General features: G+C 39.1%; 1 protein-coding gene across 3 annotated transcripts in view; it reads left to right on the top strand.

Annotated features, from left to right (window-relative positions):
* LIN9 (lin-9 DREAM MuvB core complex component) overlaps positions 1–12,425 on the top strand; it is a 68,344-nt gene that overhangs the window by 5,028 nt on the left and 50,891 nt on the right. For 2 of the 3 annotated variants that reach the window (XM_036118061.2, XM_036118063.2), the window contains exons 2-4: positions 1,853–1,885; positions 4,392–4,486; positions 5,992–6,096. In XM_036118061.2, coding sequence (XP_035973954.1) covers positions 1,853–1,885; positions 4,392–4,486; positions 5,992–6,096 — 233 coding nt within the window. Of the gene's footprint in view, positions 1–651; positions 748–1,852; positions 1,886–4,391; positions 4,487–5,991; positions 6,097–12,425 lie in introns of all 3 variants that reach the window. The other variant, XM_036118062.2, reaches the window with a different exon arrangement.

The following is a 12,425-nucleotide window of genomic DNA, read 5'->3' as shown; positions in this document are numbered from 1 at the left end:
ATGCCATGATGGATTGGCTCCTTAGAGTTATTTGCACACATTTTGAACTTGCCATTTAAAAATTTGTCTTTTCTCAGTGCAGGTAAATGACCAGCCTTTCAGATAACAACTACTGCCTGATCTTAGATTATACTCTGTCAAACATAAATGGATGTCACAGTAACTGAGATGAGAACTAGCTGGTTCTAAAATAAAGCAAATTACTTACTTACTTTATTTATTTATTTATTTTAAAGATTTTATTTATTTATTTGACACAGAGAGACACAGCAAGAGAGGGAACACAAGCATGGGGAGTGGGAGAGGGAGAAGCAGGCTTCCCGAGGAGCAGGGAGCCCGACTTGGGGCCTGATCCTAGGACGCTGGGATATGACCTGAGCCAAAGACAGACGCTTAACGACTGAGCCACCCAGGTGCCCCTAAAATAAAGCAACTTTAAAAAATGAGGAATGATACGTAATAATTTGACTATAATAAAAGAAAAAAGTGTTCTAAACTGTTTGGTTTTTTTTCTAAGTTAAAGAGGGAGATTTCACTCAGGTAGAAATCTGTGAATAATTTCTATTTTGAAGCGTAGAAAGGATTTTTTTTTTCTGTTAATTTTTGTTGTTGTTGAGCTATAATTGACATTTAACATTGTATTCGTTTTAGGTGTACAGCATAATGATTTGATGTGTGTGAAATGATTGCCTCACCTGGGTTAGTTAACACCCATCACCACACATGGTTACAATTTTTTTTTCTATGGTGAGCACTTTTTTAAGATCTACTTTCTTAGCACCTTTCATGTATACAATACGGTATTGTTAACTGTGGTCTCTGTGCTCCATGGCACATCTCCGGGATTTATTTATCTTGTAACTGGAAGTTTGTACCTTTTCACTGCTTTTACCCATTTTGTCCACGGCCCCAGCCTCCACCTCTGGCAACACCAGTCCATTCTCTGTATCTAGGAGTTCAGGTTTTGGGTTTTTGTTTTTGTCTTTGTTTTAAGATGCCACATGTAAATGAGAGACATCATCCTTTATTATTTTTCAAATGACTTGGGCTTCTTTGCAATATACATTTTCAATTCTGAGATTTTCAATTTAGTGCTCTCCCTGTCTCATAAAAATGTATTTTCCTGTATTTTCTCCTGCTTCCCCTCACCCCTAGATCCCATCCTTTATTCACACCAGAGCCTGTAGCCCAGTGTGTCTTCAGAGTGCACCTGAGGGCTACCTGCAATGGAACCCCCGAGGACCTTTATTAATAATACAGCTTCTGCATGCGTGAGGTGCTTCCTGGTTATTCTAATATACACTAAGGCTTGTTTTAGGCAGTGAATCCCTCCATCGGTATGCTAGCCCCTCTAGCTCTTCTGAACTCCCTTTTCCAGCTTGGGTCTTGAAGGGTTGCACACATCTGCATTCTAGACTTTCCGAGGCACTTTGTTGCCTGATACCCACAGCGCCCCTGGATGATTTTCACTTTCTCTTCTCTCTGCTCTATTACTGCTTCCGACCTTTGCTTCAATAAACATCAGTCCCTGTCTCTTTTCCTTCTCCAGCACCCGAATACTTCTGGATGTGGATGCAAAATCTCTCTGTGCCTACTCTCCCCCTTCCCTCTCTTGGAGAGGCCTCTGGTTCTCGCTTCAACAGGACTCCCAGGTCTCTCTCTCCAGCTCTTCCTTACCTTATGGGACCTCTGGCCGATAGCTTGAACGGCCCTCTGGTTATCTCTGATTGCACATCCCACCGTCACTTCAGCCTCAGCACCACTAAAACCAGACAGGTCACTCTCACCTGGTAGACAAGTTCTTTTTTTCTCACATTGATTATGAAATAATATTGATTTGTTTTAATTGCAGGCTCTTCAGCAAAAGCCCTTGTCAGTTTAAAAGGTAAGATCATAGCACGATTCTGTAGGTATGGCATAAGCTAGAAATTTAATTCATTAAATTGATTTGGGTATAGTCTTTTCTGTCTAAGTTAGGATTCAGTATAGCTTTTAAGTATTGGTTTTCACTGATGATAATTTTAAATTCATGGGCTGTTTTAGGAGAATTGGTCCTTGGTTGTTGGAAATTAAGAAAATTTTTCCCCGAGAATTATTATTATTATTATTTTTTTTTTTTTTAAGATTTTATTTATTTGACAGAGAGAGAGACAGCGAGAGAGGGAACACAAGTAGGGGGAGTGGGAGAGGGAGAAGCAGGCTTCCTGCTGAGCAGGGAGCCCGATGCGGGGCTCGATCCCAGGACCCTGGGATCATGACCTGAGCCAAAGGCAGACGCTTAACGACTGAGCCACCCAGGCGCCCCTCCCTGAGAATTATTGATTACAGAACTTTTTAAAAAATTTTTTAAGTAAGCTCTTTGCCCAGTGTGGGGCTTGAACTCTTCACCTGGAGATCAAGAGTCGCACGCTCCACCAACTGAGCCAGCCAGGTGCCCCAAGAACTTTTTGTTTTTTTTTTTTTAAGATTTTAAGTAATCGCCACACTGAATGTGGGGCTTGAACTCACCACCCTGAGATCAAGAGTCACACGCTCCCCATGAGCCAGCCAGGTGCCCCAAACCCCAGGAACTTTTTAATTTTTTTAAAGATTTTATTTATCTGTCAGAGAGAGAGAGTACCAGCGGGGAGAGCAGCAGGCAGAGCAGGCAGAGGGAGAAGCAGGCTCCCCGCTGAGCAAGGATCCCGATGTGGGACTCGATCCCAGGGCCCTGGGATCATGACCTGAGCCGAAGGCAGATGCTTCACTGACTGAGCCACCCAGGTGTCCCCCTCCAGGAACTTTTTAACTAAACATTGCAGACATCTTACTAGAGTGAAAGCATTTATTGAACAGCTGTGCTCAGCTATATTTTTGCTTAAGAGTTTATATTTTTAGGGCGCCTGGGTGGCTCAGTTGGTTAAGCGACTGCCTTCGGCTCAGGTCATGATCCTGGAGTCCCTGGATCGAGTCCCGCATCGGGCTCCCTGCTCGGCAGGGAGTCTGCTTCTCCCTCTGACCCTCCCCCCTCTCATGTACTCGCTCTCTCTCATTCTCTCTCTCTCAAATAAATAAATAAAATCTTTAAAAAAAAAAAAAAAAAAAAAAGAGTTTATATTTTTAGCGGGCACCTGGGTGGCTCAGTCAGTTAAGGGGCTGGCTCTTGACCTCAGCTCAGGTCTTAACCTCAGGGTCCTGAGTTTGAGCCCCGCATTGGGTTTCATGCTGGGTGTGGATCCTACTTAAAAAAAAAAAAAAAAAGAGTTTACATTTTTGGGAATTCTGCTTTCTAAGTAATAATGCAAGTCTCTTGATATAAAAGAATGACAGTACTTTTCTTTTCCTGAGAACAGGGTTATACATATTCCTTGATCTTGCTCTTTCTTTCTGCAAGTACATTAGACCAAGCCTCTTACTGTAGTTTGTTTTGATTTTTTGCTTGAGCAGGGTTCTGCTAAATAAGTAAGTCTGGAACCAAGCTATGCTCAAAAGTTCACTAGTACTTTTAGTTTTTAAAGCTACTGTGTTGTGCTTTGGATTGGTGATTTACCAAATCAAGTCCTGGCTTAAGAACACTTACCTTCCAGGACTACCCTAATTTATTTGCCTAGCAGGATCAACCCTGGTCCACCTCTTTTCTTTTGTACTTAAAACGTGCATCTGAAAACGTATTCCATTATTCTTTTCCTCCCAATATAAAAACTCTTTTTTTTAAAAAAAGACTTACACAAGTGATATATTTCTTACAGAAAAAAATTAGGAAATGCTGATGAGCAGCTAGAAGAAATGAAAATAACTATCTTGTGTGTATTCATCCCAGCTTTCTATGTCTTTCTCTACATAAACATACCCTTTTTATAAAAATTAAACTCACCGTTCTGTATTTTTATAATATGTCTAATCAATTACTTGATTGGATTTTTTCTGGTTGCATACAACTCTGAAGATATTTCTTTGAATCAAGGAAAACAGAAACACCCACACATTTTATTTTTGTATATCCACAGCTTCACTTATTGAAGCAGGAAACATTTAGAAATATACTCTAAATTCAAGGTTAGAAGCTTTTTCCATTTTTCCACTGCACTGTTTTCAATCAGATTGTACTTAAGCTCCTTAGCAAATTAGAATAAAGGAATTGCTAAAAACACAGAGAAAGAAACCACACATATTTTAATATGAGAATTTAATACTTTCACGATGCAGTGCCTTGTCAAATTATGTAGAGTTTGACCAAAAAAAATACAGAAGAGATTTTTCATTTGTAATAAATCAAAATTACTGTGGCCAGTATATTTTTTCCATATTCGTAAATATTTCAGATATATTGCTATAAATAAAAAGACAATGTTCATTGTATAAAATCCTTTGAACTAAACTTAAATCTTACTAGTAATAATTACTTATTACAGAGGGAAGTTTATCTAACACATGGAATGAAAAATACAGCTCTTTACAAAAAACACCTGTTTGGAAAGGCCGGAATACGGGCTCCGCTGTGGAGATGGTAAGGAATTAGTTTTTCTTACTCTTTAGAATACGATAGCTAAATTGTTTGTATGATTGTCACGTGCGCAGCTCTTACAGGACAGTAAGAGTTTCCCAAGGTTCTCCCCAACTACAAGCATTTGAGTCTTTTAAGTGTCACTGAGTGTAGTATACGATCATACTTAGTCTGTAGCCTTTGATAATCTGGTCACCAATAAGCATTTGTTAAGTAATTGCAGTTTCTTTAAATAGACAGGATAAAAAAAACTCTAACAACCCCAAATCATGCTTTATTTAGAATATAAAAAATTTCATATGGTTCTGGTCCCTGCAAAAAGATATATAAATAAGTGGTAAGATAATAAAATCTTGTATAGGTCAAGGGTAAGTACATGTAGGGTAGAAGGGTAGAAGGGACTTCTTTCAGGGCTGTGGAGTATTAAGACCCTTGGTTGGTTTAATTTCAAGGGTCAGTACCTCTAGCCTTGACCCGGTTGGATGCTGCCCATATGTTGTTAGCCCTGTGTACCTACCTCCCTTCCAGCTGGGCACGCAAGTCTGTCTGCAGTGATGGAGAAGGATTTGAAACAGGATGTTGGTAGGATTGGGATATTATTATTATTATTTTTTTTTTTTTTTTTTTAAAGATTTTATTTATTTGACACAGAGAGAGAGACAGCGAGAGAGGGAACACAAGCAGGGGGAGTGGGAGAGGGAGAAGCAGGCTCTCCGCCGAGCAGGGAGCCCGATATGGGGCTCGATCCCAGGACCCTGGGATCATGACCTGAGCCAAAGGCAGACGCTTAACGACTGAGCCACCCAGGCGCCCCTGGGATATTATTTCTGTTGTTCTTCTGCCTGAATGAGGCCTCTGAACCTAGGGTGGACTGTAAACTTGTTCATATTACAGACCCTTTAGTGAACAGTGTCCTTTGGGTACTTCAACAAAAGTTAGTTCTGGTTCAGCAGCCTAGTTTAGGCTACAGTCACTTACCAAATACCTGTGACAGGTGTCTTGTACTTTTATTCACAGATAGAAATTCAGTTAACAATTTTTGACAGGGCATCTAGTGCATTATTATACATTGAGATTGACTCTCTAGAGTGATCTAGTAACTTTGTCCAGCCCAGCCCCATGTGGCCAACACAGCATGTGATACACCCAAGTACTATTAATCCAAGCACTAACATAATGAGAACTGGAATTTCCAGAACTTGTTTTCCTCTCGTCACCATTCAAGGATGCTAAGGATACTTGGGTTCCAGTTTTAATCATCAGCTAGGTGTTTCATTTAGTCATCAGCTAGATGTTTTGATTGTAAACAAATTGCATAAATATGTACTACTTTGTAAATCTAAGATTCTTTGTATTCGACGTGTGGTGTACTTTGTATTACCCATCCTTATCCTTCCAGGCTGCTGATAGTCCAGCGTTAGCTGTGTCTCCCAAGTATAGAATTGTATTTTGGAATAAAAATGGGAAGTGTTCAGTCTTTTTATTAACTAAACAAATTTCTACCATAGCCTTTCAGAAATTCAAAACGAAGTCGACTCTTTTCTGATGAAGATGACAGACAGATAAATACAAGGTCACCCAAAAGAAACCAGAGAGTTGCAATGGTCCCACAGGTATGTGTGTCGCCAGCATTTTGTTCCATGTGAAAGGAAGTGAAAAATTGCTCAGCATAATAAGGTTTATTTTTTATTTTTTATTTATTTATTTTTTTAAAGATTTTATTTATTTATCTGACAGAGAGAGAGAGAGAACAAGTAGGCAGAGAGACAGGCAGAGGGAGAGGGAGAAGCAGGCTCCCCGCCAAGCAGGGAGCCCGATGCGGGGCTCGATCCCAGGACCCTGGGATCATGACCTGAGCCGAAGGCAGCCGCTTAACCGGCTGAGCCACCCAGGCGCCCCTATTTTTTATTTTTCTGTTACATTTTGAGTAACAAGTTCTTTTTCTTGAGTCAGTGCTCCAACTCAGCTCCTATATTAGTTACCTAGAAAGGCCATTATTTTATTGATGGACTTTTTCCGGGAGTAGAAAGCCGGTCCTCAGTCTTACAAATGCATACTTTTAAGCACGGAGAGGAGAGTGGACTTTAAGCAGATGGATTTGGCAATAGGGAATCAGTTTGGAGTTTTGCATGGAAATGAGACGGGGGGAAAACATTTTACTTTATCACTGAGGAAAGTGTGTTGAAGACTTCTTATCCAAAAGAAGAAACTATATAGCATGAAGTCATACCTTCTTTTTCATTTTTGGCATTTTTTTTTTTTTCAGTAAAAGATTCATTTATTTGATTTCCTCTCATTAGTTTTTTAACTTTTTTTTAAATTGAAGTATAATTAACAGACAGGGTTATGTTAGTTTCAGTTGTATGGTACAATGATTGAACAATTCTCAGTGCTCATCATGATAAGTGCACTCTTTTTTTTTTTTTAAGATTTATGTATTCATTTGAGAGAGAGAGAGAGAGAGCAGGGTGGGTAGGGACAGAGGGAGAGGGAGAATCTCAAGCAGACTCTGAGCTTAGCATGGAGCCCAACACGGGGGCTCAATCTCACAACCCTGAGATCACGACCTGAGCTGAAACCAAGAGTTGGACTCTTAACTTAGTGTGCCACCCAGGCGCCCCATGATAAGTGTACTCTTAATTCCCTTCACCTATTTCACCTATTCCACCTATTCCCCCACCCACCTTCCTGGTGAACACCTCTGTGTTCAAGAGTCTGGGTTTTTTTGGTCTATTTTTTTTTCTTTGTTTTGTTTCTTAACATCCATGTATGAGTGAAATCATATGGTATTTTTCTGACTAATTTCATTTAGCGTTATATTCTGTGCCATTACAAATGGCAAGATTTCATTCTTTTTTATGGCTGAATAATATTCCATTGTATATATACGCCACATCTTCTTTATCCATTCATCTATGGATGGACACTTGGGCTGCTTCCATATCTTGTCTGTTGTAAATAATGTTGCAGTGAACATAGGTATCTATCTTTTCGAATTAGTGTTTTTGTTTTCTTTGGGTAAATACCCAGTAGTAGGAATTTATTTATTTGTCAGAGAGAGAGAGCATGCAAGCAGGGGGAGCGGCAGGCAGAGGGAGAAGCAGAATCCCCGCTGAGCAGGGAGCTCAATGCGGGGCTCGATCCCAGGACCCTGGGATCATGACCTGAGCTGAAGGCAGACGCTTAACTGACTGAGCCACCCAGGAGCGCCTCCCCTCCAACTATTTATTAGGAAAATTTTCAAACCTACAGAAAACTTGTCTCTATGACTGTGAAACCATCCTGCCCCATCTCTGTCCATTCTCCTTCCCCCAGGCACGTCGTTCCTTCTAGAGCTAGTTTACAAAGTGCTTTCTACTTCTGAGCCATATGGAGCAGATATAAATAAGACAAACATGATATGAGACTCCTTCAAATATGTGAAAAGTTTTTATATCCTATGAGTTTTCTCTTTTCTTCTTTTAATATACCTATTTCTTTCCATTTTTCATTTATGCAACATGGCTTGTTCTGTTCCCCTTCTAGTCTCAATCTGTTGGATTCTCTGGGTTTCTTTAAGGAGCCCTGTCCCGAGCTGACTAATTGTAAAAACAACTTTTACTGAGTACTTAGTGTGTGCCAGATTCTGTTTTAAGCACTGTGTATACATGGCTTTGATTTGGTCTTCAGCAACCCTGATGACCTAGGCTACGGTCCTATTTCCCGTTTTTCAGCTGAAGAAGCAGACACAGGGAAGTATCCTGCTCGCAATCCAAAGCTAGCAAGTGAAGGCTGACACACAAATGACCTGCAGCCTGTCTCTGGGGCCTCCTTTTTTCTGTTGTCCTAACAGCTTTATTTTTATTTATTTATTTTTAAAGATTTATTTATTATAGAGCATGTGGGGGGTGGGGAGAGGCAGAGGGAGAGGGGAAGCAGACACCCCGCTGAGCATGGAGCCTGTTGCGGGGCCTCCATCTCACAACCCTGAGATCATGACCCCAGCCGAAAGCAAGAGACACCCAACTGATTGAGCCACCCAGGCATCCCCTAACAGCTTTATTGAGATATGATTCACATGCCATATGATTCAACTATTTAAAGCGTACCATTCAGTGGTTTTAATATATGTACAGACTTGTGCAACCAATTTTAGGACATCTTCATCACCCCAAAAGAAACCCTGTACCAGTGACTCTTCTGTTTTCCGTCTGTTGAAGAAACCCCTAAAGTGTGATTGCTACAACAAGGATATTTACATTTAAACTTTGGAAGATACTACTATATATTCATAGAAGGGGATCTTTAACACAGTTAAAGATCTTTAACTATATATTCATAGAAGGGGATCTTTAACACAGCGGGGTGTCTGCTTCCCCTCTCCCTCTGCCTCTCCCCACCCCCCACATGCTCTATAATAAATAAATCTTTAAAAATAAATAAATAAAAATAAAGCTGTTAGGACAACAGAAAAAAGGAGGCCCCAGAGACAGGCTGCAGGTCATTTGTGTGTCAGCCTTCACTTGCTAGCTTTGGATTGCGAGCAGGATACACTAATACCCTATTTAAATAAAATCTGGGTCAATAACTCAATAGAAAGAAAAATAGCACTTTTTTCTGATAATAATATTTTATAATAATTTGGTTGTTATTTATGCTACACAACTCCCAGCATACAAACTTTTTTTTTTTTTTTTACATTAAAAAGTTAATTTTTTAAAGTAGCATGTGCTGTCCTGAATTGGATTCTGGGACAGAAAAAGCACGTTAATGGAACAACTGAAGAAATGCACATAAAGTCTGTAATTTAGTTAATGGTATTGTACCAGTGTTGGTTTCTTAGTTTTGACAAACCATGGTTTTTTAAGATGTTTGCATTAGGGAAAGCTGGGTGAAGGGCATATGGGAACTCAGTACTATCTTTGCAACTTTACTATAAATTTAAAATTTTTCCAAAGTTAAAGGCTTTTAATAAAAAAATAAAAAGTTAATTTTTACCTCTACCAATTCTCCACATCTACCTCCCTCATTAACTGGTAACTACTGGAATTAGTTTGATTAGCCTTTTAGATCTTTATAGACCTTTCTTAAAATTTTATATGTGTATTCATAGAAATCATTCTGTAATTCAGTTTTTCATTTAAAAGTCTGGTTTTGAGATTTGGCCATTCTGATTGATTCAGATCGATGACAGATAGACAGACTTCAATATTTTGTTTCTTTTTACTGTTATATATTATTCAGCCTTATGGTACTGTAGTTTATACATTCTTCTACTTATGGGCATTTAAGTGGTGTCTAAGTTTTTACTATTACAGACAATGCTGTAGTGAACACCCCAAGCATGTTTATATAAATTTGCAAGTGTTTTTCTAGGACAAATGCCTGAAGTGTGGAATTGCTGGATCATAGGATATACACATTTAAACATTTTAAATTATTCTCCAAGGACATTGTACTGGTCTATATTTTCTTCCTTTTTTTTTTTTAAAGATTTTGTTTATTTATTTGTCAGAGAGAGGGAACACAAGCAGGGAAAGCGTCAGGCAGAGGGAGAAGCAGGCTCCCTGCTAAGCGTGGAGCCCGATTCAGGACTTGATCCCAGGATCCTGGGATCATCACCTGAGCTAAAGGCAGACGACTAACCGACTGAGCCACCCAGGCATCCCTGGTCCAAATTTTCTACCAGCATTACATCATAGTGCCTGTTTTCCCAAATGCTTGCCAGCTCAGTATATAAACAAACATCTAGATTGTTGCCAATCTGATAATAGCATCACGCTGGTTCTGGGTGGCATTTCATCTATGAGTGACGTTGAGGTACTTTTCATGTATGTTTAAAAACGATTTCTTTCCTGTAAACTGTTTGTCTTTTTTTCTTATTTTCTGTTAGATTCTTGGTCATTTTCTTATTCATTTGTAAGAATTTTATAATATTCTATAATTAAGAATATTAGCCCTTTGACTACTTAAATTGGTTGTTATTTTTTTCAGTTTGTAGTTTGTCTTTTGACTTTATTTCTGTATTTTTACTATGTAGGATTGAAAAGAAATTAAGGGTCAGATAAAACTGTCTTTCCTTTTATGACTTCTTGGGTTTATACTTACTCAGAGAGATCTTCCCTAGTCTAAAATTTATACTTTTTGAATTCACTCAAATTTATTTCTTAATACTTAAATTTTCTATCCATACTGAATTTATTCTGGAATAAGGACTGAGGTAATACTGCAACCTTGTGTCTCCCCCACCCCCCGAAGACTATTTAGTTGTCCTGATAACATTGAGTGAGTAATGCTTTTTTTTTTTTTAAGATTTTATTTATTTATTTGACAGACAGAGAGAGATCACAAGTAGGCAGACAGGCAGGCAGAGGGAGAGGGAGAAGCAGGCTCCCTGCTGAGCACAGAGCCCGATGTGGGGCTCGATCCCAGGACCCTGGGATCATGACCTGAGCCGAAGGCAGATGCTTAACCATCTGAGCCACCCAGGCGTCCCGAGTAATCCATCTTTTATACATTGATTTAAAATGCTGCCTGTATCACAAGCTAAATTCCTGTGCATATTTGGGGTTATTTCTAGACTTTCTATCTATCTATGTCTAATATGTCTCTGTATGTGCTAGTGTCAAATTGTTTTAACATGGCTTTATACAATGTTTTAATGTCTGGTAAGACATTATTACATATCCTTTTTTTAGGTTTTCCTAAGTATTCTTGCACATTTATTTTTCCGTGGGTACTTTAGAATCAACTTGACTAGGAAAAAAATGCTGTTGGGATTTTTCTTGGCATTGCACTAATATTATGAATAAATTTATGCTATGTGACATGTTTGTAGCATTGAGACTCTCTATCCAAGAACTGGTTTTAGTTCCACTTATTCAAGCCTCAGTGTCCCTCTGCAGACTTTAAAATATTTTCCCATGTTGATCTTGAACATTTGTTAAGTGTATTCCTGGGTATTTAATACTTTTGTGCTTGTCACTTTTGCTTTCATAAATAAACAGGATATTTCTTCTGTTTTATTGTCTGTAACTAGTTCCCACTTATACAGAGAAAAGTAGTGATTTTTTGGGCGCCTGGGTGGCTCATTTGGTTAAGCGACTGCCTTTGGCTCAGGTCATGATCCTGGAGTCTCGGGATCGAGTCCCACATCAGGCTCCCTGCTCAGCAGGGAGTCTTCTTCTCCTCTGACCCTCCTCCCTCTCATGCTCTCTGTCTCTCATCCTCTCTCTCGCAAATATATAAAATCTTAAAAAAAAAAAAAAAATTAAAAGTAGGGATTTTTTACGATACTGATTTTTGTATGTTAACTTTGTATTTGCCCACTTTATTAAATTCTGTACTATTTTAAATGGTTATAGTTGTTCTCTTGAGTTTTCGAGGACAGTCATATCACCTTCAAATAATGGTTTTGTTTCCTCCTTTACAGTTTTTATTCCTCTTATTGGATAATTCCATCAAAACGACGTTAAAAAATTGTGGTGATAGTCAACATCTTGGTCACATTCTTCACTTTAATGACAATGTTTTTAGTATTTTAACATTGAATATGATAATGACTTGGATTAGAATGAGGAGAAATAAATTTTACAGGTTAAGAAAGTATCCATCTAGGGGCGCCTGGGCGGCTCAGTCATTAAGTGTCTGCCTTTGGCTCAGGTCATGATCCCAGGGTTCTGGGATCGAGCCCCACATTGGGCTCCCTGCTCAGCAGGAAGCCTGCTTCTCCCTCTCGCACTCCCCCTGCTTGTGTTCCTGCTCTCGCTCTCTCTCTCTGTGAAATAAATAAATTTAAAAACTCTTTAAAAAAAAAAGAAAAGAAAAGAAAGTATCCATCTATTTTTGTTTTCTTGGTCAGTAGAGCTAAAGGTCCATCAGTTGATATTTGCAAAGAACTTTTGGGGGTGCCTGGGTGGCTCAGTCAGTTAAGCATCTGCCTTCAGCTCAGGTCATGATCCCA

This window comes from Halichoerus grypus, chromosome 7, assembly GCF_964656455.1.
Source record: "Halichoerus grypus chromosome 7, mHalGry1.hap1.1, whole genome shotgun sequence".
NCBI lineage: Eukaryota > Metazoa > Chordata > Mammalia > Carnivora > Phocidae > Halichoerus > Halichoerus grypus.
Note: the sequence above shows the minus strand (reverse complement) of the source record. Positions and strands in the feature narration are given on the sequence as shown.